This window comes from Cuculus canorus, chromosome 14 (genome assembly GCF_017976375.1).
Source record: "Cuculus canorus isolate bCucCan1 chromosome 14, bCucCan1.pri, whole genome shotgun sequence".
Taxonomy (NCBI): Eukaryota; Metazoa; Chordata; class Aves; order Cuculiformes; family Cuculidae; genus Cuculus; species Cuculus canorus.
This window is the reverse complement of record NC_071414.1, coordinates 9,680,333-9,706,115: the sequence shown is the minus strand read 5'-3', so window position 1 is coordinate 9,706,115 and position 25,783 is coordinate 9,680,333. Positions and strand designations below refer to the sequence as shown.

The window sequence follows — 25,783 nt, the reverse complement described above, 5'->3', positions numbered from 1 at the left end:
GTAGTGAAGTCAACCAAACCCACAGGAACCAGAGTCAGCTAATCCCACTCCAGCAGCACTAGTGCCATTGGTCGGCTCTTCACAAGGGGCACGCTGCCTCTTCCAGCCCCATGGCCCACAGGCAGCACGCACACACAATGCTCCTCAACACAACCGCATTCTCCCCTCTTCAACGGGAGCAAAGCAGCTCCACCAAGGGGGTGATGCTCAGGCCCAGCCACCGTACCAGATGCTGAGCAAGGCAGCAGTTCACTGTGCCTATATGCTTAAACCTGGCATAACCACACATGTGCCACTACTCCTCACGGCCTTTATAATTTCATTTTTTTAAGTGTCCTTGCTTTTCCCAGCTGAACTCCTTTTCACCCAGGATTTCAGGCTGAGCAAGGTGGGAATTGCTGGTGGAGGGGAGTGCAGCCATCCGCTGTAGGCAGACAGACCACATGGAATGGAGGTGAAGGTGGGTTTGTCCTGAGACTCATGAGAACTCCAGATTTGCAGACAGCAGCACCTGAAGGATAGAAAAAAAACCAAAAAACTTTTTCCCCCAAGAAAGCTGTACACTCGCGAAAAAAAAAAAAAGAAAAAAATCATGAAATGTGCTGGGCAGGGATTTTTCTAAGGAACGATTGCCACGTGCTTGAAGGTGAAAGGCTCAAAGGCTTCATCTAAGCTTTCTCTTCCATGAGGCTGCCCACAGCTCCCACTGTCAGCAGTACTGCCAAGCTCTGGGCCATGACACTGAAGTCATTATTAAAATATTTAGGCCATGGAGAGCTATCCCTCTCCCCTGCCACACAGATACAGCCATGGCTCCGCAGCCTGCAAGACAAGCTTTGCTTCGACTTCAGCAGGGATGGAGCATCACGCATTTCAGTGAGTTTAGAGCGAACATGAAGTTTAAAGTTCAGCCACATTTAATACTGGTGGGCCATTACTCTGTAGGTAAGGGAGCGAAGTCTTCCCATGCCTCTTCTCTGCTCAGCTGAAACATTTAAAAAAACCTCTTCAGCTGTTCTAAAGGACGAGGCCATGATTTGATCTTACCACTGCTGTTCTAGTTATTTTTGTGACCATAGTTACAATCAACTTCAGCTTCCCCCTCCATTTTTTTCTAAAGAAAAAAAGCTAACCCACTAGATTAACATCTCTTCACGACAGCCCTTCCAGGAATTACACATTAAATTCCTTATGAATCAAACTGACAAGAGCTCAGCCAGAGTCACTTGAGCCAACCCATGCAAAACCAGAGCTTCACAGGTTCGCTGGCAAGCGGAGAGGTCTACAAGCGGCAAGGACTCCCGACTTCGCACGGACCTATCGCTGTGAAAGCCAGGCTTAGAAGGCAGCTGTACTACATTTAACAGCTAGACTTTTATTACCCAAATTTCAAAACGGAGCATTGATAGGCCATAGCCTGTAGAGCTTCAATACAGATAACACAAATTCAGCTTTTTAAGCCATATCTTAAGAAGAAAGGAGAACAACAACACAAAAGGCGTGCTTATGAGCTGCAGTAGCACAGGGCTCAGCTTTATCTCTCTAGGAGCCGGCACGGAGAGCCGTTTGAAGGCAAGTTCAAGTGAACAAACACCTTTTTTACCACGCTAGGGGCTGCAGGCAGCACAGCAGCCCACACTCCCGCAGGGGCAGCCTGTCCACACCCTGGCAGGGGAGAGCCTTATCGGGGAGCCAGCGTCTTCATCAGCATGTGCTGGAACGAGGAGATAGCATTTCACAAGAGGCACGAGCGCAGCAAGACAATCCCACCGTGACAAAAGAAGCAAGTCCTAGGGCTTCTTCCAGCAGAGCCCACGCTTTTGTAAGATCCAGTCCATCCCCTGCTAGCTGATGTATTCGAATGCCTAGAGGAGCCCTTGTGTATCTATTCCTGCTGACATTAATGCAACTACCTGCAACAGTAAATGCTGCACCATCTAATGGGTTTTGCAGGACTAAGACATGATTCAGTGGCTCCAAGCACTCAGCCCACGTGAGCACCTGCGTGGCCCCCAGATCAGCACGCCAAGCAGCGCACAGGGGTGCCGCTACCACCTCTGCCTCCCCCCCCGCCCCCAAACTGATGTCAACTTTGAACCAATAAAGCCACGGCCATACATTTTATGAATTGTAACTTAAATGTTTTTAAAGAAAAATAATTGTTTTTTTTAAGGCTGTTTGGAAAGGGTCTGAGTTAGGAACCTGTATTTTTATATGCCCACAATCTTAGAGCTGCTGCAGACTTCCCAAGGTAGCACACACTGATCACAGCTCCCAACTGCTGGCCTAATGACTGATTTAAGATCATCGATTTAATGAGCTTTGGATGAGGTGGGTAACAAAGCGTATTCGGCATGCAGTGCATTGCTATCTATGGGCTGCTATCACTTCCTTATCATACCCGCTGGACTTAGCAAAAACAAGACATTAATAGAACGAGAGCTAGAAAGAAAGAGTTTCTCCCCACCCCCTTCCTATTTTTCAGCTTCATTACCCACTGCAACGTGTTTCACTGTTTCCTTGTACAATCAGGTTCTCTTTTACCGAAAAAGCCTTTGCATAAAAATAGGGAAATCCCAGTAGTTTCTAGTGGCTGCAGGTTTCTTAAGGTGTGTTTCAGGCTCCAGTATAGATTTGATTATTTTTAATTAATATATATTTAAATCAAGCCTGTCCTACTTAGTAAACACTGTGTCAAACCAGTTCAAGTTTGCTCAGCTGACTGCATGGGGAGTCCAAGACAGACTGTGTTCTCCAGGGCCAGAATAAAACCAGTACATGGCTGAGTCCTCCTTCTTCCTCTTCAAACTTGGTCTCATAAAACCAAAACCCACTAAAACGAGCACATTTCTTTTCCTATACACATCTAAATTTCTCCCAGGTCAGACTATTCAGTGTACAAATCCCATTCTTTTCTACTGCTCAACGACAACAAGCTCTTTGGAGCAAGCACGACATATGGTGGGTAGGGTGAGATGCAGGCACAGGCAGATCATATCATCTCCCCGCGCTTCCGTGTGTGGAAAAGGGGCGGAAGACAGGCAGGAACTTTCAAACATCCTGAGACTCTCACAGTCATACAAACACTCTGACTGGCTTTAAATGTTTGCTTTTGCGTGAAAGCAAATTGACTTTAAAGTGACTTCAAGAGAATGACTAAAATTGTCCACTGCATCATGGCCATCCATGTCCTCCTTGCTCACAAGCAGGTTGGTTGGTTGGTTTGTAGCTTTTTTGGCAGCTGAGCAAAACAAGAGGGCTTCTTCCACATCTACATCCTATACGCATCACCACCTAGAGTAGTGCTCCAGATTTAGAAAGACAAAGGGTGACAATATGCAAGTTAAATCTTAGCATAGCAGGAAACTACTTGTCAGCAATAACACTACTGGCTATTATCTAAAATAAGGCTTTATAGTATGTGGCATCCAAATAACTTGGGATTCTTAAAGAAACAAAATACTGCATAAGGACCCTTCAATCCTGAGCCCACAATACATAAAGTTACTCTTATGATTTTAGTATTGGTGTGAGGCTGGAGTCAATAATAGTCATGAAAACAGACTTAAAACCCAAACTAGCCACTTATAAAGCAGCTTTACTCTGAAAAGTTATCTATTTTGGATACATATTTTAAATATAGGGATGATTTAAAGCAGTTATTCAACCAAGTTTTCATTTATCTCAGAAGGCTATTAACTTATGTTTACCTCATTCCTATCATTGCAAGAGAAACTTAAGAAAAATGCAAGCAAATAATTACCCAGGAGAAGAGTGAACGTTGCTATATACAAATGGGTTGCCAATGCACAACACCAAGTAAACCAGTAACAGAAGCACTGATTACTATTGGTGCTGCTTTCAGAAGGATAAACATATTGGGGATTTAAGTATGACTTTTAGGAATTACCTTTTATTAGAAGAAAGGCTGCTTCGCTAAAGACTGAACTCAATGGATACTCAGGGCCTGATCTTTTAAAGCATTTCTATCAAATAACATGATAGAGACAACAAAGAGATGCAACATCGCCAGATGCTTGGTAAAACACCTCTGTCCTGACCTGCAAACAGCTAGCTCCTTCCTAGCCTTCTCTTTAGGCACTGCTTAGCTCTCAATTCTAAAAGGCAACACCTCTTTAAATGATCTAAGGAGACCCTCCAAACTCTGCTGCCAAGCAGCTAAGTCACAACCCCAGCTCCCAGTTATGTCTGTAATGCAGGTCTCCCAGGGATGCTGGATCCTCAGCCTCCTCTCCCAGCTGTTGAACAGCAGAGCAGAGTATTTCAGAGACCGAGCCTCCCCTCCCAAGTGTTACACAGGAGAGCAGAGCATTTCAGAGACTCTGGAGTGCAAAGTACAGTGAGCATTCGGCCTTTAAAACTCCCATCCTCTAACACGATGGTTAAACATTCATAGCATGGACGTGTCTGCGCTCCTAAGGAGCTGGGCTCCTCTTCTCGCTCTGAGTTTCTCGTCGACGAGAACCACAGGAATACAAATAATGTCACCCCTGGAGGCTCGCAAAACTTGGAGGCAGCCCTGAGCCTGCCGACTTCCAAGAACTCTCCCTCCATTCATTGCACCGACAGCCTTGGCAAGGAGCACCTCCTCGCCTTACAAAAGCATCGCTCCGAAAACAGCCGATTTAAGGGGAAATGAAAAAGCATCTCTCTCTCTCTCTCTCTCTGCTTCCCCCTGCCCCAAGCAAAGCGCTGCCTCCCCTCGCCCCTTCGCCCCCGTCCCCGCAGCGCACGGGATGCGCGGAGCTCCCGCGAGCGCTTCTTTCCCGGCAGCAGCGCGGGCGGCTTCCAGGCTCGCTTCGGAACCGGGGAACCCGCAAACGGCCCCCCCCCAGCCCCGGACCCACCTTGTAGACCTTTCCGAAGGCGCCGTCACCCAGCTCGCCCACCACCTCCCACACCTCGCCGGGGTCCAGGTCGCGGCGAACGTGCTCGTACTCCTTGGAGCGCCGCTTCTCGAAGGTGGAGAGGCGCAGGATGCGGCGGAAATTAGCGAAAGCCATGCCGGAGCGGGGCCGGTGGCGCTGCGGGAGCGGCGGGGAGCCGCCTGCCCCGGGGGAAGGACGGCGCTGCTGCGCCCGGGGAGCGGCGAGGGGAGCCGCCTCCGGCCGGTGCGGGACCAGCGCCGCTCCACCTGCTGGGCTGCGGCTGCGGCTGCCCCGCCCGGCGCGGCGCGGCTCGGCTCGGCACGGCTCAGCTCGGCACAGCTCAGCTTGGCACAGCTCGGCTCGGCACAACTCAGCTTGGCACGGCATGGCTTGGCTCGGCGTGGCTCAGCATGGCATGGCATGGCTTGGTTCAGCTCGGCATGGCTCAGTGTGGCTCGGCATGGCGTGGCATGGCATGTCTTGGCTCAATTTGGCTTGGCATGGCACGGCTCAGTGTGCCGTGACATGGCTCTGCTCAGCACCGCTCAGAGTGGCACGGCTCTACTCAGCTCAGCATGGCTTGGCATGGCTCTGCTTGCCTCAGATTGGCACAGCTCAGCATGGTTCAGTGTGGCATGGCTCTACTCAGCATGGTTGGGCTTGGCACAGTTTGGCATGGCATGGTTTGGTACAGCTCAGCATGGTTCAGCGTGGCGTAGCTCTGCTCGGTACTGTTTGGCTTGGCATAGTGCAGCGTAGCACGGTTTGGTACAGCTTGGCACAGCTCAGCATGGTTCAGCGTGGCATGGCTGGGGTCAGCTCAGCACGGTTCAGCTTGGCACAGTTCAGCATAGCAAGGTTTGGCATGGCTGGTTTTGGCACAGCTCAGCATGGTTCAGATTGGCACGATTTGGCGTGGAACAATTTCACATGACTGGGTTTGGCACAGCTTAGCATGGTTCAGAGTGGCATGGCTCAGCTCAGCACGGTTTAGCTTGGCACAGTTTGCCATGGCATAGTTTGGTACAGCTGGGTTAGGCATGACTCAGCTTAGCCTCACTCAGCCCAATATGGCACAGCATGTCCTGATCCAGCACGGAATGGTTAGCATGGCTCAGCACACAGCCCACAACTCAGTTCGGTACGGTTTGACTGGGCATGGTATGGCTTGGTATGGTTCAGCTCAACTTGGCACCATTCGGTATGGCACAGCTCAGCCTTGCTCGGCTCAGCATGGCATGGCTTGGTTCAGCGCACTTTGGCTGGGCATGGCATGGTTCAGCTCTGCATGGCCCAATGCAGCATGACTTGGCACTATTCAGCACGGCATGACCCGATCTGGCACAAGACGATTTGGCGTGGCTCAGCACGGCTAAGATGCAGTGCGGAATGGCACAACCCGGGTCCATCGGGCCCCACTGGCGAGCCATGCCCCTGGGCGAGGCGGGCAGTGGCGTATCTCCCTGCCACCCGGCACAAGGAGGCAGCCAGAGCATCAGGGGATGATGCGGAATACAAATAACATTGAAGACCTGGAAGGAAAGGTCTCAAACGTGGGCTGCGCTGCTGTGGGCCGAGCAAAGGCACACATCTCCGTGTGTAAAACCAGAATCCTCAACCGCCTTGGGAAGACAAGGATGTTTCCTTCTTCCCCCGGTGGATCTCGTGTGAAAACAGCTGAAAACAAATATTTTCAAACCTCCCAGTAGCAGGAATTGGAGCGTCTCAGCACCGCGGGCACCCGCCGGGGATTTGGTTTAGAGAAGATGTGACCGGACTCATGTCAAGTGTGGAGGTTCACATTCTCTCCCTGGAAAAACTACAACCGACTTGAAATCAAGTATTAAATGGGGACATCTAGGGGAAACACCTGATGGTGCAGCTGCGCTTGACAACATCTCTGGGTTTAACATAAGGCTTAGTGGTAAACGGTTGGCGAGGCAAACCCAGTGATACGGACACCGCTTACACCAGCGTGTGTGTTTTTCCCCATATACACATCCCGTTAATGAGCCAAGAATGGAGGTACAGGAGCGGGTATGTCCATTCTGATGTGTAATGCAGGCGATACTCAGCGCAGGCGATACTCAGCAAAGGCTCTCGCTTAGAGAACATCTGGGCTTGGAGATGTCTTGTTAGTTCCCTCATATACTGTACCTTAGAGCATGGGGGCTGATCATCATCTCTCTTTGTCTTTGCTGTTAAGAAAATAATAGGTTTATCTTGGTCTGATCAGCCCTCAGATCTGTATTGGGAATTTTCCAATACTGATGCTTGAAATACTATTTAAAATTCCGATTCCCAGAAATTTGTAACTGTAAGAGAATTTCAGCTGCCTTGTATGAAGAAAGTTTCGCATTCTCCTACTTCTTCCCTGTAGGAAAAACAAGCTGAAAATGCAGGTCAAGTGTATCCCTCAAACAGAAAGAAATTGAAAATAATTGAGCACGTTTTTTCACCTACCTTCACAGCGTTTGGATCTGATCTGATACAATGTATGGATGTGGCACTTACTCACTGGAGTAAGAACAGACTAGAACAGAATCAGAGTGACTACTTTCAAAATGTCATGCATTTAATCTCAATTATTCCGGTGTTTTAACTGTGCGGGTTTTTTAAGTTATCGTTCTTATTGACAGTAGCATTTTTACTTTATTATACTAGGGGACTTTGGCATTGTACACAACCATGGAAACTTTGTTTGAATGGAACCCCTGGAGATCATCTAGGCCAGCTTCCCACTTGGAGCAGGAGTGTCACCAGCACTAGGACGGGTCAGACAACATTCTGTCCAGCAGAGACTTGAAAAGCCCCCCAGGATGGTGTGGACATGACCTCCTGGGGTTACTCGCATCAGGGAACACCACCATCCTGGGGTTTTCCTAATGTCCCATTGGACCTCATACGCTGCTGCCTGTGGTCATTATTCTGTCATCTGCCTCCCAGGTAAGTGTTTGACTCAGTCATCTTTGTAATTGCCCCTACAAGAGCTGCAAGCGTATTTTGGGAATATCTATCCTTATCAGGTGCTGTAAAGATAGGGAATCCAAGATAAATCTTGTGCCAAAAGGTAGGTAGATGTCCAAGGCTAGGCTGATGGGGTCAGGGCTCAGAGAGGTGATTTCTCTGCTGGCATAAATTTTGAACACTCAAAAAAAGCGTTCAAAAAAACACCTTCAAAAGTTTCTGAGCAGCTCTGATTCAGCACAGCTTTTTGAGGGCTGTGCCACTTTTTGTCTGGCACTTGATACCCTATAAGTGATTTGCTTGGCTCTGCAGTGAAAGAGAATGAGCCATTTGACTGCTTTCCACCTGTTTCTTGCAGAAAGCTCACAGGTGTCAGCCAAGTCAGCAAACAAGGTTATTATCTATCTATTAATTACTACTTCTTACTATTTCTCAAGTGACACCTAAAAGAAAGAGAATATAAACCTCAGAAGTGCAAAAAACCACTGAATCTGTCCCAAGATCCTCTGATCTTATGGACAGATGCACAAGGATCACCCTTAGCATAAGCCATGACTGCCCGGAGCCAGCGCAGACTCAGCAGCGTCAGCAGAGCCAAGCTCTTGCTCAGCATCACAACGCAAGGAGAAGGAACTGCTGACCTGCCTGAAGACTACGTACAGCTCTGTGCTTTAAATGTTGGGTTACAGAGAGTCTATTGACGAAAATAAGCCAGTGGAGTCTGATTTTATCAGCATTATTCATGGTATAAGTTAGGGGAAAGGAATAAAGAGTGGTTTCAATGGTTGTTGCTGTGCTGGATTGGACTTGGGTTGGTAGAGGAAAGGGGGATAAACAGTTAATGTAACTGTAAGAGCAGTTCAGCTTCCTAACAGCTACCTTGAACAAAAAATTAGGCACTCAAAAGCTGCCATCTCTGAGCTACAGCTCCCAGACATGTCATGCAGGACACTGTCAGGTACTGGAAACTAAAAACATCAAAGCCCTGGCTAAGAGGAAAAGCAAAATCCTGCAGTGGCTCTTAACGTAGGACTTCCTCGGTACAGACCAACACACTTCGTGGTATCACTTGTCTGAAGTTGAGATTTGCACTAAGTCTAAAATAAATCCTTAACCCTGTGCTATCTTGCACATTTTAAACAGATACAATGCTTTCTTTAAGGATATTTGTAAGAGTATGCATTGTGAGAATAACTGATTTTAGTATTATCCTTTCATGCTGAACGGAAAGGGGGGATCCTTTGCCTCCACATCCGAGAGGAATTATTGAAAATGTGAAAAAAACACAGAAATCGTGGGATGGAGGTTGTGTCTGGTTCTAGGGCTATGTTTTTTCTTCTGTGAGGTTCATTGCCATGGCACTAATTCTGTTCCCCTGATCTTCCATGGGCAACTGAGATGCAGCTGAAATCTAGTAGTCTTCCTCAGCATCTGCATTTAGATGAAGTACGCTCCTTTTGGTCAGTAAGAAACACTGTGGCACTGGCAGAGTATTTCCAGCTCCAGCATCGAAAGAATTACCTGAACAATAAGTACTCCTGAAAACAAGATTAGCATTAATGCTCTAAAATTACAGGCCCTGCATAATGTTTTGAAATGAGATACGCAGAATGCTACATTGCTTAGGATTTAAAACCAGAGATCACAGGCATTACAAATATTGTACTTCAGATGTTAGAGCAACTGCAGCACTCTGTAATGCTAATTAACTAGCAGCCTGGTTAATACAAGTGCTTGGCAATACCCCAGAAAGCTTTCAGTTATGGCATATATCACCAGGTCCTCTCTGCTCTATCCTGCCCCAGCTGCTCTGGGAGGTTGCATGGCCTGGATACTCCTGCATCATCATCTGAAATATGTTTGGCTCAGGAAACCACGCAGAGCCACCGAGATGCAATTTTTTTCAGCTTGCATCAAAGGTATTCCTTTCCTCTTCCCCTATTGCCTTCTTCCCTACCTGTGAGACAGAAAAATGTCAAAGACCTTATGAAACCTGTTTGATTTTAAAGTATTAGCATCCTCTGCATCCCAGCAGCATGCAAAGCCCCCAGGTCAAGCTTACGAGTGCTGTACAAACATGATAACCAGGTCCTGGCACATCGAGCAGATAAGCGACGTAGGACAAACCCAGGCCAGTCATAAAGGGGATCTTTGCAGCTGTGCAAGCAAGATGCCAGGAACATGGGGCAAGAGGGGATTTCCGGCATAATGAAGTTAATTCCTTAGCACTGCAGCAACCTCATCATGTAATCCTTTCCATAAACCGATCGTGCTCTGTGTTAGAAAGCAGGTGGGTTTCTTGCCAATAGTGTTCTCCACATGAGGCTGTTTGTAACCCCCTGCCCCTGGTTCACAGTTTCCCCACCTCCAGCTTGCTGTTGTTCAGTCATGTTTTCACAAATCCCCCTGATGCTCCAGCTTGAGCATTGCCTCTTCCCATGGTTTTATGCCCCTGGCAGAGATTTAGGAGTGGCAGAATCAGACCAGGCTGCAGATCTTTTAGCAGGGGCTGTTTTCCTCTGTATTTGCACTAGGGGAAGTTTGAGAGAAATTCTGTAACCGGAGGCTTGGCTCTTCCTCTGCACTGGAGAAGATTGTCTAGGACTGGAAATAATTGCTAGTGGATCACGAGTGACGCTTCTAAAAGAAAAATCCGTTCTTTTTCCAAGGTTTCTGATTTGTTGGAAAAGACCTTTTTTCCTCTGGGAAAGTGGAAGAGAAGACAGAAAATTATGAGCACTTTAAACGTTGCCTTCTGCGCAGAAATCGCATATGCCCCTTTCATAAATCAACTCATCTTATTAATACTGTCTATTAATTCTGAACAGTATTTCTTGTCTGCTGCTGTGTTTTAATTGCCTGTGCAACCAGTCTGAAGTGGGCATTTAAAATAAAATAAATCCTGCTAGTTATTGCTCTCAGCTTTGTGCAGACAATGCCCGAGAGCTCACTGTTTTCCAGATCTGCAGTTTTATTGCTTTCTCCATTATGTGACTAATCTGAAAAAGGATCAGATCATGCTTCTGTTTGACTTGCTGGACCGAAATGGGAGGGGGAGGATTTGCTCTAATGGGTGTTACCTGGTGGCATGCATCCTCCTGTCCCACAAGTGTGTACCCCACAGGTCCTGGTGTTGGTACAGGGACATCTGCATCATCCAGCTCCCCTGTAAAGGGAATCAGCTCACTACAGCCAATCTTTACACATGGATGGAGAAAATCCCTGGATCTCGATGTGGCTCTCCTACTGCTGCGGAGAAAAGGAAAGCAGAGAAACAAACAGTCCCACTGTTAGTACTAACCTTGCTCCTCTGGCATAAATCCATCCCTGAACTATCTGAAAGAACGAACCATCTGAACACTCTTCATCTCCATCTTGACAAGGAGTTCTCAAACCCCAGCTTTCAGTTGCATCTGCCTATGGGGAAGAGATTAGAATATCTGTTGTCACCCATCAGTTCTTGCCTGCAGGTACAGCACATGCCGATGCGCTTCTCCAGCCTCCCCAGCATCACCCACAGCCCAGACTGGGGAAAGACTCGTGCCTCTTCAGGGAAAAGCAGGCTGCAGTGAGGGAGAGGAGCGGTAAAGCCAGGGTTCCTCCAGAGCTCAACCTTGCTGTTGCACATGTCCCGCAGCTCCGCTTTGCAGCGGGCACCTGGCTGGGGGTCAGCACTCAGGGCTTGGGGAGGAAGGAGAGGACCCAACCATGACACGTAGCTCTGCAAGCCATTCAGCACACGGGAGGGAGAGGAAAGGCCCTCTCAAAGCAGCCCTGGGGCTTGGCTGGCTGTGGGTGGCTGTCCCCAGCCCAGCCCGCAGCCTGAACCAGGCAGCAGCAACCACATGCTCCCGCATGGCTCCACCGCAGGAAGCACCAGGATTTTGGTATTTCCTGCAGGCGCGACTAAGGAGAGGCCACATCTATTCTCTGGATGTAAGCACTGGTTGGTATTCCATGTATTCTTTACAAGCAGGAAACCAGTGCTTATCATCTGTTTCTAAACCTTTCTGCCCTGAAACAGAACCATCTTGAAAAGCAGTTCATCCCCTGGCACATGGGACTTGCATTTCAACTGCTGGATGTAGTTGGGGATAATATGATCAATTTTTAACAAGTTTGAAGCCACAAAGTTTCTCTTCAACATCCAGAAAGAAGAACTTAAGAAGATACTCAAGGACTTTGATATTTCTGGAGACAAGGTAATAATAGAGAACTTATAGTCAAAAGTGAGGCCAGGAAAATGCCTCTAAATTCAAAACTAATCTTTGGATTAATTTTGCACTGCAGCCCATCAGCTGCTTCTCAAATCAGTTTTCCTGTTGACTTCATGAGCAAGTTTTTGATGGTGTACTGCACAGTCTGAATTAAAAATGTTTTAACAGTAAGATAGCAACAGGAAGAAATAATATTTTTGGGGTAAACTGGGCATATTCCTCTGTCTGATGAGCCTTTAATAGGAGGAGGTGGGCAGGACTGTCAGAAGTGGTTTTATTTAAGTAGTTTTCTTCCAAGTCCACTTGTGGCTTAGCATTATTTTCCAAGCTCTCTGCAGTCCATTCTGAGAGCTGCTGACCAAGGGATACCTCACTGGGTACACTCTGACTTGCTCCTGGCTCCTTCTAGAAACGTTACCAGTGCTGTTCTTTGGCCTCTGCCCATGCTGAAAGCAGTCCTGGAGATGCTGGTGCCAGAATCAAACCTCTGGGGAAGCCCTCTTTCTTTTATAGCTAGTTCATTCTGACTTTAATCACCTCTAAGTTCCAAGGAGAGGTCGTAGGGGTCTCACCCATCCCTGCTCCATTTTGGGAACAAAGCTGCTAACATCACCTCCTCTCTTGTTCCACGTTTACACACTCCTTACAGAAGCACACATGCCCACCCCTTGCCAATTTGCTTTTGCCACCAGCTCACCTTTGTCCTTGTCTGGTCACCTGTGCTCTTTCAAATCTGTCCATGCTCTGAAGCACTCTCTGATTAATGACCACCTGCAGCTACACTGGTAGAGATTCAGTCATTAATAGAGCGCAGAAACATCTCTTATCTCTGCCACAGCTTCACACCATCCTCATGACTTCAGCATCGCCGCACGCTCCAGAAGCACACTTAGCAAGACGGCTATTAGTAACTGAGGGAGATCCCTTCTCTTTCCCTTCCTTTCTACTTCTGGGTGCTTGGGTTACTGTTTTTATTGATAATCCGCCTCCTACATGTTTCACCACCAGTATCCTCTTCAATTATTTGTTACAGGCAGTTGTTCCATCTCTCCTGGAAGACCTGCCGGGCTCGCAGCCTGTTTCCTGTGTGGTTTAGTGTTCAGTGAGGTATCAAAGCCTCTGTCCTGCTTGGGGCCTGCAGATAGTCCTCTAATGCCCTCAGAGCAGTTTCCTGCAATAAGCTGTTTCAGCCCCTGGTTGCATTGATCCTGTCCTTTCATCTTGAGGCCGCCTGATTAAAAGGCCACTTTAAAGAGGAGCAGCATGGCTGCAATACAGCCGTGAAGGCACCTCTCCCCCCATCCACCCCGTAACCCCGGCCGTTACAAATCACTTCCACATCTGCAACTCATTACAAATGGTCGAGAAACAGCCATGTGCCAGGGAGGTGCCCTATAGCCTGTAACATGTTCGGGATGAGCTGGAGGCAATCAGATGGAACCAATTTCTCCAGCATCAGTCAGGAAACCAGAATAAGTTGCAGAAGGGGAAGAGAGGCTGGACTCGGGGTCTTTTTCTGAAACAATTCTTTTTAATGGGCAAGGCTGCCTTGCCGAGCTAAGGATCCATCTCTTCCCCAAAACTAGCAAGTGAACTACAGGGAATCCAAGGTGCTTGCAGTCTTCTGCATTGACAACAACAAAAAAAGGAAAGAAATCATGAACAGCCTCCCTGTGGGATCAGTGAGCTCCTAACAAGAACGCTTTACACAGGTGGGAACAACACAGCCTCACTTCTGTCCCCCTGGGCTTAGCTGACAGCCACCAGACAGATGTACCAAACCTGCAGAAAGTGAACCAACCAAAATGCTGAAATAAAGCAATTCCCTGTCATGTTTTCTTCATTGGACACGGCCACTGCTCTGCCAAGGACCAGAGTCTGAGGAGCAGGAAGGACTGATGCAACTTGGGACTTTCAGCCTCTGCCTCCCAACTCTCCCCAACCAATGTTAGCGCTGCCTTCTCCAGGCACTACCGCAGCTTTGTCTCCTTGGGATTTTAGAGAAGCTCTTCCTGACCCGTAGGTTATGCACGGCTTTAGCAAGTGCCCTCCTCCCCAGTGCAGCCGCTTTGCCACGTTCAGATGCACGCGAGGCAAGGCTGGTTTGGAACGGAGCGGACTAGACTCTCCAAGGCTGGAGCCACTCATGCTAGCAGCTTCCCACGCCGCATCCCTTGCCGGCATGCTCCGGGCTTGGGCAGCTCCCTGCATCCATGCTGCTCTGCTAGTGAGGAACAGTCCAATGACAGGAAACACTGTTTGCTTTGCTAATAAAACCCCCTAATTGAGTCCATGTGGAGAGAGAGCAAGAGAGGCAGTTTAGTTTCTCTTGCTAAATATTGACTGTTTACCCTTTGGGCACAGCAATCCAGTGAATTTATTCCCTTCCCCCCTCACCTTACACACAGGGCATCACACCACCGAGCCTTCTCCAAAGTCACTGCCATTAGGGAGCTTCCCTAATGAAGCACCACGGCTGCAGCATAAGAGACTAATTAGTATAGAAAATTCCAGTCTCCAAGCGCTGCCACTGACCTCCCATGAAGTGAGGTTTAGGCACGCCTAGAAGGCGGCATCCACCTCAGACCTTTGCAACTGCTCCGAGTCCAGAGAAAATAAACTATGTGGCTGAAATCCCGACTTTGTGGGATTATTCAGAGAGAGAGTGAACACAACAAACCACTCTTTGCAGAGCGCAGTGCCTTTTCCACAAGTTACCTTGACACTTTTAGCCTAGATTCAGAGGAACCAGCCACTTCCAGTTTTCAGCCAGATGGTCCCCACCGCATCCAGGGTGACTCTTGAGTTTCTCCGCTGGCTGAGGCTGTCACCCCAACGTAAGAAGTAGCAAAATTCAAACAATGGCTGAAGATAATTTCCTTTGTGCACCCGGTATTATCACAGCGCTGGTCTGCAGGAGCAGGATGGGCACAGTCAAACCGGGATGCGGCTTTAGCCAGCAGAAAGCAAGTAGTGTTTGGCACGGGGCCAGGAGCAAGGGCACAACATCCACCATAGGGCACAATCGCTAGGTGTTCCATGTTATGGAAGTCCATCCAGAGAGATACAGTTCAATGAAATATGAATATAAGTACAATACAAACATAATTATGTTCTATGTTATTTAGGAATGAAACAAGGTAGTCATCATATAACATAGCTCTATAAACCATACATATTCTTCTCCTGTAGGCTTGTTTGTTGTGGGGTGTAAAGCATCACCTGATTTCCCTGCAGGAGCGACAGAAAATTTCAGTTCTTGCGCACTTTTGACACAGAGTCTACATCCTCTTGGGGTTTTGTTTAGGTGAACACTCACCCAGCATTCCCCAGCACATTTCAAACCAAAATGTGCTACAGCTGCTGACCAAAGACGGCTTGGTAGGATGTGGGTATGCACAGATGCGACAACACAAGACAGACATCCCCCTGAGGACCTGACAAGTGACCGCTTTGGTCAACTGTAACAGAAGATGAGTAAAGAAAGATCACACACAGTTTTAAAATTCTCACATTTGAGGATATCAGCTCCAAGAACTTCCCTGTCCGTGCTGGGGGAGGTGGAAGCAGGGCTGTCTCATGGGTCAGAACTGCTGATTACAAGCAAACCTCGTATTTTACATATATACTCACACACAAAATGGAATATGGATATAGAAATTAGATATACCCAAACACATATACACAGAGAAAAAGGTTAAGAAGTTCCAGGAAAGTCACATGCTTATAACTCACATCATAAATTCTACCATGAAATTCTCCTAAGAGAAAGAAAAATATTGAAACATTTACCTGTGAAAATATTAGAACAAAGCGGCCTAAAAAAAGGAAATTATTCCTACTCCTCTGATACATTAGGCAGTTAATCAAGACTATGAAAGTGGTGACCTGAATTAAGACAACATGTCAGTTGATGTAATTACAGGACAATTACAGAGATCCATTATTTGGCACTGTTCACCAAGGAGCCAGAGGCACATCTGCAGAGAGCAGGAGCCGGGCACGGAGGTTCCCACTGGATGCGAGTGCAGCTCCAGGCCCTGCATTCTCCACGGATTGCACGCCTTATTTGCAAGATAAAACCTTGTCACACACCAAAATAATTACCAAAACCTGTCTCTAGGGTATCAGAGAGGCAATTGAAAAGCTGTAGAGCTCCAACTCAGAATTCAAAGCCCTACTGAAGAAATTTAAAAAGAAAAAAAAGAGTTTATTTCTTAAGGCATGGCATTTCAGGATTACTTTTATTTTTTAAATGCGAGGGGGGGAAGTTTCTCTTTTTTGTTTTAAATACAGGAAATTTTGTACAGCATTTCTGATAGAAGTTCATGATGGTTTGTTCTCAATGGTAAAAAAAAACCCCAAACCACATATTTTAACAGTCTAAAGAGAACCTACTACTGCTTTGCTGTTGATGAAAAATATGTGCACGCTACTGCAATTTCAACCAAGAAACAGAGGTACAAGATAAAAATACAGAATGCATTTTAAAAGTTACCTGATGTTCACAGCATCGTCACATTGGCTTAGAATTCCTCGTTGACTAAAGGAGACAGGGAGGGGAAAAAGTTAAAAAAAGCATGTTTTACACAGCTGGTGTATTTGATTCTAACAGATTTTATAAAAGTTACAGGGAAGGAAAAGGTCACATCACTGGAATCCCCTTATCCTTGTTTCACTGCATGTTGGAGCTGTGTATTTTCTGTGTCAGTACCAAATCTAGCATCGCATCCTTGTAATGTTTTTTACATGGCACACACAAACAAACTGCATACAAAAAGTTTTACCATAAAAATGAAGATATTTATTCAAGAAGTACAAATTTGATGGTACCAGCCATCTTTGAAAGCCATTACCATGAGGCAGAGAGGACACAAACCGGAGTCTCTTGCTCAGAGCATATGAAAGCAAGTGTCTTACAAATTGCCAACTAATGCAGTCATTTCAATCATTGCTCAAAAGCCACCTCCACTTTTTAAACATTCCCTGGACTTAAGAGGCACAAACAGGGTTTTTAATACAAGACCAGTTAGTTATTTTAATAAAGCCATCAGCTAAAATTTATTTTGTTTTAAATTTCCTTAAATTGTCTCCAGACTTTGACTGGATTCAAATTCCCTATATCAAAAAAGGAACTTCAGAATGAGCAGGTGCAGAATTTTTGGAGCTCAAGATTAACCAAAAGTTTTAAGGCAGGAGTCAGGATTTTAAGTTCTCTATTTGCCCCATGGTTCTGATCAAATGGTCTTCATCTGTAAAATATACAAATACAGAGTTTAACCGGATAAATACCCAACAAGTGGCCCTGCTTGGAGGGCAGGAACATATGTCTTCATAGAGAGTCCCAGTGGACACGCTTGTTGTAAGTCTCAAAGTCCAAGGTGAGAAGCCCGCTGGTTAAAATATCTCATCTTCCAACTACTTGACTTTTGTAGGCTCAGTGGCATGTATCTCCCTTAGAAGGAGAGCTATAGCTCCATCTCCTATGAACAAGAGCAACACACGCGGCGATGGAGTATTTAAGCAGATGAAATATGGAAGAGGAGAGCCATTTGCAGAACAGAGCAATCAAAAACACTTTATGAGAAGGAAAAGTCTTAGAGCAGGCAGACTTGTATATACAGTCATTAACCAACAGAAGTGTTTGTAGCTGCAGATACAATAGCAGGACATTCATCTTCTTTGGGAGAAGAAAGAAGCACGGTTGCTGGAAAGTTTAACTCAAAGGCTTCCTTCCTAGATGAGTTACCTTGCAAGGCAGACCACCAACATCTAGTGGGGTTGAAGCAGATTTTTTCTTCTTCCAAGAAAGTCTGCAGAGTGTACGAAGCTCATCCCCCCACCCAAAGCAAGTTTCAAAAACACCTCTCTCTACAGCCTATTCCAGGAGAGCGCAAGCTGTCCGAGAGCTGCCAGCCATCAGCCAGGAGGGAATCAGAATTACAGGGGAAGTGGTGAAGGGCAAATAATAATAATAAAAAAAGCCCCTTTTTCTAACAGAGACTACTTTCATTTCAGCATGACGGGATCTGAGCAGCGCAGTGAAAAAGCCAACAAAAAACATTTTTTTTTTTTTAAAATGTAAACATTCTCTGCATAAGGTGCAGGGTCTTTGATGTATTTACAGTGACATAGAAAAGCGTTTGTAAAATATAGCTCAAGAGTCAGAAATGTAGCTACCACTAAAGCTTCCGAAGAAGTTCGAAATGGAGAAATGTACAGCATTCAATTCGTCAGCACTTACACGGTTAAAATGCTTTCAAAACTCCATGGCTAAAAGCATCCCACCATTGTAACAAACTAAGATTATTATTTATTTTTTTTTAAGTTTTTCAGAAGTTCTTAAATTATTTACCAACAATGGATGTATATGCAGAAGCACGGCATACTACAGCAGTATTTTATCCAACGGACATCTGCTTTACCAAAGCTTATGCACGTTCAATGTGTTGCTTTGTTGCTCCAACGAACCCCTTCTTCCTTCTCTTCCCCAAAGCAACTTAGGAACTTTCTGTGAAAGTCAAATAGGCGCTGGGTTTGGTTTCTCCTGGGGTGAGGTTTTTTAGGGGGTTCTATTAAAAATTCCAACTTACTACACTGCTGATTTGCATACTTTAGCATTCCAAAATATTTACCAGATCCAGAGAAGCAAAGGCTTTCAGAAAACTAAAAAAAAGTTATTCCAAGCTGTGTCTTCTGCAGAGGACACAAAACTGTGATACACGAAGAGCCAAAGTAGTGAATGAAACTTGGGGAGCTGGGTGCTCAGAAGGAGCAGCTGTCACTTGGTTGTGGAAGACGACCCTGAGCATCCTTCTGTAGCGCACCAAGCAACATACCTACAGCATCTGCAGCTTTTTTCGTGCTCCCTCACCCCATCAGAGTATGCGCATTCGTGCCTTTCTGCCTTTTCAAGATGTTCAGGAGTGTGAACTTTCACTAGATCATTACTTCTGGGACAAACAGAAGCAACAATAAGTATAAAAAATTGAATCACATCAAACAGACCTGTCACTGACACAGTAAAAAGTGTTATCTGGCATCAGTTCATAGCCATAGCCAGAGCTAATTAGGAATGACACAAAGTGCTGAACTGTCTAACGAAAACAAAAATCCTATTACTCCTCACTTGCCTGTACTTGGCATTGCAGTTCATGGCTGTATGTGCTAAAAAACTTGCTGTCTTGCTTCAGTTATATCTAAGACAGCACACGGTGCAAGGCGGCACACCAACTGGAGCACCAAAACCCAGCCCAGAGCATGCTGCCAGCAATGTTGAGCTGCAAGCTCAATGTACAGCCACACTGCAAAGAAAAGATGCACACAAAGTGTGCCTCTATCCATCCTCCCCACAAGCAGCCACTGGTGTTGCCCCGCAGACCTGCAGCGATGCTGCCTTCTCAGCAGGACTGCCAGCTAAACAGTGGCTTAGTATGTGGCTAGTCTCACTTCAGCCATGCCTCCCCTGCTCTGCAACGAGACAAGCCTTCCCTCCCTCCTCCTGGCACGCAGGGAAGCCCTGCTCTGCCCCAGGAACCCACGAATCCCACGGGAGCCTCAGCCTGGTTTCCTGCACTGGCGTTTACGCTGAAGACCATCTTGTAGGACAAAGGCATTTTTGAAGACAGAAATGACTGTTCTCTGAATGTATACTGCAACCTCTAGTTACATACATGGGATACGTTAGTCAACATGCTGTATGCCTTCATTACTGATTATTTTATATATATATATATTTTTTTTTAAACTTAGAACTCTTTCCTAATACAAACCTTGTAACGCTTGTTTCCAACAGGGTATGCACTTAGCACATCTCTTGTTTTATACAGAAGAGGTTGAAAAGTCTTCATTTCCACATACAAAAACATTTTCTCATTGAATTTTTTCAGTCTTAGATATGTGCTTAAGGGACAGGAACGGAGGGAAGTTGTTAAGAGGAAAAAAAAAAAAAAAAAAAGAGTATTTTCATGAATCAATTCTCCACAACACAGCCTTCAGATCACCTTGCTCTCTGCCATAAAAGCAATTAATATAAAACACAGTCACCTATTATAGCATAATAAACCCAAACCTTTTCCAAGTAAGAGGATGGAAAGGGAAAAAAAGGAGCTCTCCCAGCCCCTACAGGCTGTAATCTCAAAAACAGTACATGGTGATAATGGCCTGAACAAAGACAGAAAAAAAACCCCATCGACAAAATATATCCTATAGAAAAAAAAGTAGTGTTTTAGTATTCAGGTACAGAACTGTCCCTCTGGTTTATTGCTCGTTAATCTATGACAATTTCCCCCCTTCCAGAAGGGACTGCAGGGAAATGACATCGTAAAGATCATTTATGCAGAGATGCAAGTTATGCCTTACGAGACAAGTAGTGTCTTCCTGGCACTAAACCATCCTTCGCCCAGGGAAAATCCAAGAGATTTTTGAGTTGTTAATACATCAAGTATTTCTTTTCCACCTCTGCAACGCAAAAGATCTGGCTGCAAAACCCCAGTATAGTAAGTTGTATTTGTCTTTAAAAAAACCTCCACAATAGAAACCTTTTGTTATAGATTACTAATTATCAGCTTTAATTTCATCTTTAAAAAGAGAAAAGAAAACAAAGTCACTTTGGTGTTCTTGAGAACAGGGAGCTATTTTTCCTTCACACTGCTCTGCCACTGCACTTCAGTCATCCTGTACCAAATGGGGGCTAAAGGAGCTGTCACAAAACCATGGGCTTATTGCAACACAGGGACCAAACAGAAAGCTGTATTAATTTGGGGTAGGGTAGTAAATGCATATAAAATGTGGCTCTGTTTTCCAACCATCAATGTAAATTCTACGCCTGCTTCCACCTGCTGGGAAAGGCTTGTGATGTTGTACAAGTGACCTCTGCTCGTTCTGGCTCTATGCTGATGCTCATGGAGCAAGAACTCCCTTTGAGTCCAAGAAACTGTGTTCCATGGAATTAATGAAGGAGCAAAAGTAACAAGTTTAAAATTGTCAGTGTAACCCACCAGTTTCACTAGCAGACAAGAAAAAGCTGTGACAACTGTAGCTTTAGATCATTGATTCAGAGAAGGAAGACAGAAACCAATAAAAATAAGCTATTCATACCTGAATAGCACATTCGACTTTGGAAGAAGTGAAGTCATTTCAATGACAGCTGAAAAAACCAAGCAAACTAGAAATCACATTTAAGAGGAACAGGGCATTTGAACTGAACCAAAGGCATTACCAGCCAGGGGTGCAGAGCAGCCAAAGGAACACAGAGAACACTGCTAACTGAGGGAACAAGCAATTAGATTCCCTGACGGATATGCTCTGATTCCAATTTTTGAGATTACAAAAGGATTTGTCGTTTGCCGAAAGGGCTGCTCATACATTCTGAATGGAAAGCACTGGGTATGAAATACCACTGTCAAGCTCTGGGTCGCGGGTGCGTGTCAGTGAGGATACCTCCAGTTGTTCTCCTGGAGAGTCACCACAGCTCAAAAACTGGCTGCTGCTTCAAAGGACACTCACACAAAAAGCTGAAAATCATGTGCTGATGTGTTCTCCTTACCATCTCCCCTCCAGGAACTGAGCAGGGGAAGCTGCAATCCATTGCCTCCGGGTGTAACTGCGGTATAACCTGGATCTGTTATGCTGGTGCCATCTGACAAAGGCAATGTGCCTAACGCTTAAGGACAGGCCAGCACATCACTCCCCTCAGCCAACCTGCTCAAAGCTTGTTTTAACGATCTGAGTGACACACAATATTTCAGCAGGCACCTACCAGACGCTGGTCAGCCAGTAAACTTCAGGCTAAGTCAGTCTTGTAGCAAATAAGTTTACAGTACAGTTCGCGAGAGTATACTTTGACTAAGTTATTGCCTAAGGCTCCAGAAGGCTGCATTCCCAGCTTGGGAGCCAGCAATGGCACAGGACTGCGTTGTCATCTTGGAATGTAACAATTGCTTGGTTTGAGCATCGCCAGGAGCTGCCCACCTGTGATAGAGACCGAGCTCCCAGCCCAGCTCTAGTGCCGGGGACAGACTGTGCCTCAGTGGTGCCGGGGCAAAGCATGAGAGTTAGGTCGAACCAGAAAAGATCCCTGAAAACAGGCAGCGTGGGACCTACCCAGAGCAGCTGCGATTCTTGCATCAACTGTATGTGGTGCTGATATGAAATTTTATAAATTGAATTTTTTTTTTTTTTTAAATAAAAGTGCTCACTGTTGTTCTGGCTCTGTGGATCAGGACACCACCTACAGTTTTGAGAATCATTACATTTTTTTATTAAGTGAACTACAATCTCTTCCCTCCCTCCTTGTATCTCCTCCCTTTTCCCTTCCCGTTCCCTTCCTATGCCCTTGCCCTGTGCTGCTTGCTGTTGTGTGAAATATGCGATCAGGCAAACCCCAAAAGCCAGTTTACATTTTTACATTTTGTTTTTGCAGATCTCCATCACAGATGGAATTTTTGCTGGTCATTTCTTGGAACCAATCCATTAGCAGAACAAACTGAAAGAGGAGAGGGCAGTGAAAACAAACCCCATGACAGAGACAGAGGAAAGAAGAATCAATAAATGAGCAGAAATCAGTTTTCCACTGGGGTGGGATTTGCTAAGGGCTGGCTCACGATGACTTGCACCACATAGTCCTTTGGGATTTTCAGCTCCTCCAGTTTCATTTTGTCTGCCAGCGGCCTGCCCGAGAAGAACCAGCGCTGGCTGCTTGGCTCTACTCCCTCCACTGCATGCAGCCGCCTCTTCATGTGGTACACCGTGTCCATGCTGCGGACCATGAGTTTGAGGTCTTTGCCTGTGGACAGGCGCAGACGAAGCTGGCATTCGTGTCCTGAATTGGGTGGGGGATCAGGAATATCCAGAGTCTCCAGGTCACCCTTCTCCTCTATCATGTTGATAGGTGGGGCGAGGCAGTAGACAGGAAGCTGGTATCGGTTGCCCAGTTCATCATAACATTCTGTAAGAGCACCTTTAAGAGATAAGAGGGGAAAGAATGAGTATGAATGCATTTCACATTGAACACTGAAACGGCCACGCGCGCAAGCACTTACCCTACCGTTAAACCATCTGAGTGATGAGGTCTGAATTCAGGTTTTGAAAGACTGACAAAAATCCCAAGTTTTCATTAAAAATTGCTTCACCTTGTTTTCATATTGAAACTTGGGGCTAAAGTAAAAGCACCCCTAAAAGCCAAATGTACCCTTTCCTTCAGATAAACCAAGACAAATTTCAAAAGCAGCAGGAAGGAAGAGATGAAGGAGGATGATGTTCTCCCTATGTGTCTTTTAAAAGAGAAATATTTCACTAGCAGCATAGTCTGAGGTTCAGGGCATGTGTGCACCCCAAAAATGTTACTAGGATGAATCAGATTATCCTAAACCTGAGCTCTGAAAAGGCAAAATGGCAAAGACCAAAGGCAAAAGACCACCGTGAAAGAAAGATAGTGTAACTCCTCAAACATTCAAAAACTGCTGAAACAGTTTCTTATAGGACTTGTGCTTTAGTGATCACTGCCAGAACAAATAAACACGACCACCCAAGTCACACAACTCTGCGGCTCTGTATGGAGCGTGGTGTCACTGCCAGAGCGACACCCAGCACATACTTTACATGTGCACAGCATCTGTAACTGCCATTTTCAAAGCCCTGAAACTTCTGGGGTGATTTTTCCTTCCCCAGACGCCCAAGAGGTTCCTTGGGATAATCTGGGTGTTCGTGTTAAGGACAACTAGGCAGCGGGGTGCTGCCTCGCACATGGTAATCCTTCTTACAGAGATGATAAAGTGTGTGCAGAACAGCTCAGAATTACAACACTTACTGAAGGTACAAATACAAGTCGACTTCTTCACAGTGTGAGACATTCTTTATGAAGGTGTTTCAAGAACTACCTTGGAAAACAGGCAGAGTATTTTTCATAATGTGCTAAGAGGTAAAGTAAGAGACGCCTGAAAGCAGAGCCCTGCTGCATACATCACCCCTTGCAGTGAGCCAGGAAAACGAGATGCAGAGGAAGCTGTACCCTAAATCACAGATGAAAGCCCTTTTCACTGTGGTTAAAACAACCCAGACAGGCACACTCAAGCAAATACTTCTCCCCTGTCGTGCATTTACCTGCTATAACAATTTTCCACATTTTTGCCCCTAGAGGGGGCACATTCACTTGCAAGATTACCCTTCCTTTTGTAGTAGGAAACGTTTGAAGAGGAGCCAAGTCCTTGAGCTACAGAATATTTAAAAAACTCTTTGACTCGGCAGTTCTGCACATAACAACCAAATGCTCCTTGTTAGAAACTAAGGGTGGCTTTTTCAGTTGGAGTTTTTTTCCATGCTGACAGTGAGTTGTCCTAAGCTTTGCTGTTTGATCAGCAAAATGAAAGCAATATAGAATTACAACTTGGGGATATACTGTGTCACTCACCCCACTGTGACAGCAGCATCTTGTGCTGGAAATTTTCTTCCTTTTAGACAGGAGTCCCCTTTTTTAAGGATAATCTGTGTTAACGAAAACACACGGAGGAAATCTTTGCTAAAAGATAACATTTCAGGTGTAGCTGCTTTTTGGAGTATTTTCTGTTTGTACAGATAGCACCAAGGCTGCTATGCCCTGAGATCTATCGAAAACAAAACAAAAAAGGATATCTAGAAAAATATAGTTATACCACTCATTACAGTCTTGGATCATTTATGAATTTCAGAGCAAACCAGCTTTCATGTTACTTTGTCTGTGATTTACAAACTAATGCCTGAAGTTCCCATATTTCAGCTTTGTTTTGCAGTGTTCATTTCATTCTGTACGCCTGATCAAGTTAGTAAATGCACAGTACTAAATTCTGGTTTACAGTTCATAGAAAGAAGCAGATGTAGCCTGCTGCTTAAAAAGAAGAAACATCCAAACTTCAAGAGCCTTTAAATAAATTTATCCAGAGCAGCTAAACTCCTATCTTTCCTTAAAAGCCATGTGTCTTAAAAAGAAACCTCCTACTTTAGAGCAGCATATCAGAGACTTAATTTTAAATACAATGAGGTAAACTTGCTAAGGAATTTTTTCAGCATTTGAAGCTGAACTAACATCAAGGCTAAAGCGCATGCTATAAACAGTGGATTGCTTAATAAAAATCAGATAAGCAGTATTAAAAAAAAATACTCTGAACCATCAGCTAACTTGGAGGTCTGTCTCTAAAAAACAAACAAACAGACACAGCAGAGGAAACCTCTTGCCAATAAAAAACACAGTCTCAACCCAGGCTGAGAAACGGTTTATAACGAATTGCTTATGTAACAACAGGTTTCCGTAAACCTCAATGATAACCCATTCTTCCACCGATGCTGGTAAAACTGTCCCCAAGACTCTCAAGTCCTACTACCCACTTTCAAGCTGGATATAGTGATTAAAGCCCAGGAGATGACTACTGTGAGCCAAAGAGATGTTGCGATGGCACCACCTCCTTACCGGCACACCGCACCTGCTGAAGGCCAGGCCAGAGCGCCAGGCAGCAGATCAGGAGTTGGTCCTCCCCTTCAAAGAGACGTGGAGCTGCGCGCACACAGCTCGGTCCTCTTCAGCCAGCTAATCCTCCCTGGGCTTTATAGCCTTTGGAGAGGGTCAGGCTATGCTACAACCTTCAAGATGTCATAAATGGCAACAAACTCAGAGGGTGAAGGGGTGTCATGTTTGTTGGAGTTGAAAAGTGAAGTGATGGCTGAATGCATTAACCAAAG

General features: G+C 45.7%; 3 protein-coding genes across 3 annotated transcripts in view; 1 reads left to right on the top strand and 2 right to left on the bottom strand.

The window, feature by feature from the left end:
• The window catches only part of STK10 (serine/threonine kinase 10), a 48,714-nt gene extending 43,525 nt beyond the window's left edge, over nucleotides 1-5,189 (bottom strand). The window contains exon 1 of the mRNA XM_054079829.1: nucleotides 4,869-5,189. Within this exon, the coding sequence (XP_053935804.1) occupies nucleotides 4,869-5,024 (156 nt within the window). The 5' untranslated portion in view covers nucleotides 5,025-5,189. The remainder of the gene's footprint in view (nucleotides 1-4,868) is intronic.
• A 169-nt stretch (nucleotides 5,190-5,358) lies between these two features.
• On the top strand, nucleotides 5,359-13,767 carry EFCAB9 (EF-hand calcium binding domain 9). The gene is made up of 4 exons (XM_054079714.1): nucleotides 5,359-9,396; nucleotides 10,818-11,149; nucleotides 11,975-12,058; nucleotides 13,660-13,767. Exons 1-4 carry the CDS (start codon nucleotides 9,255-9,257, stop codon nucleotides 13,765-13,767), a joined length of 666 nt encoding a protein of 221 aa, XP_053935689.1. The 5' UTR covers nucleotides 5,359-9,254.
• Nucleotides 13,768-16,316: 2,549 nt separating this feature from the next.
• The window catches only part of UBTD2 (ubiquitin domain containing 2), a 56,975-nt gene continuing 47,508 nt past the window's right edge, over nucleotides 16,317-25,783 (bottom strand). The window contains exon 3 of the mRNA XM_054079863.1: nucleotides 16,317-23,033. Within this exon, the coding sequence (XP_053935838.1) occupies nucleotides 22,636-23,033 (398 nt within the window). The 3' untranslated portion in view covers nucleotides 16,317-22,635. The remainder of the gene's footprint in view (nucleotides 23,034-25,783) is intronic.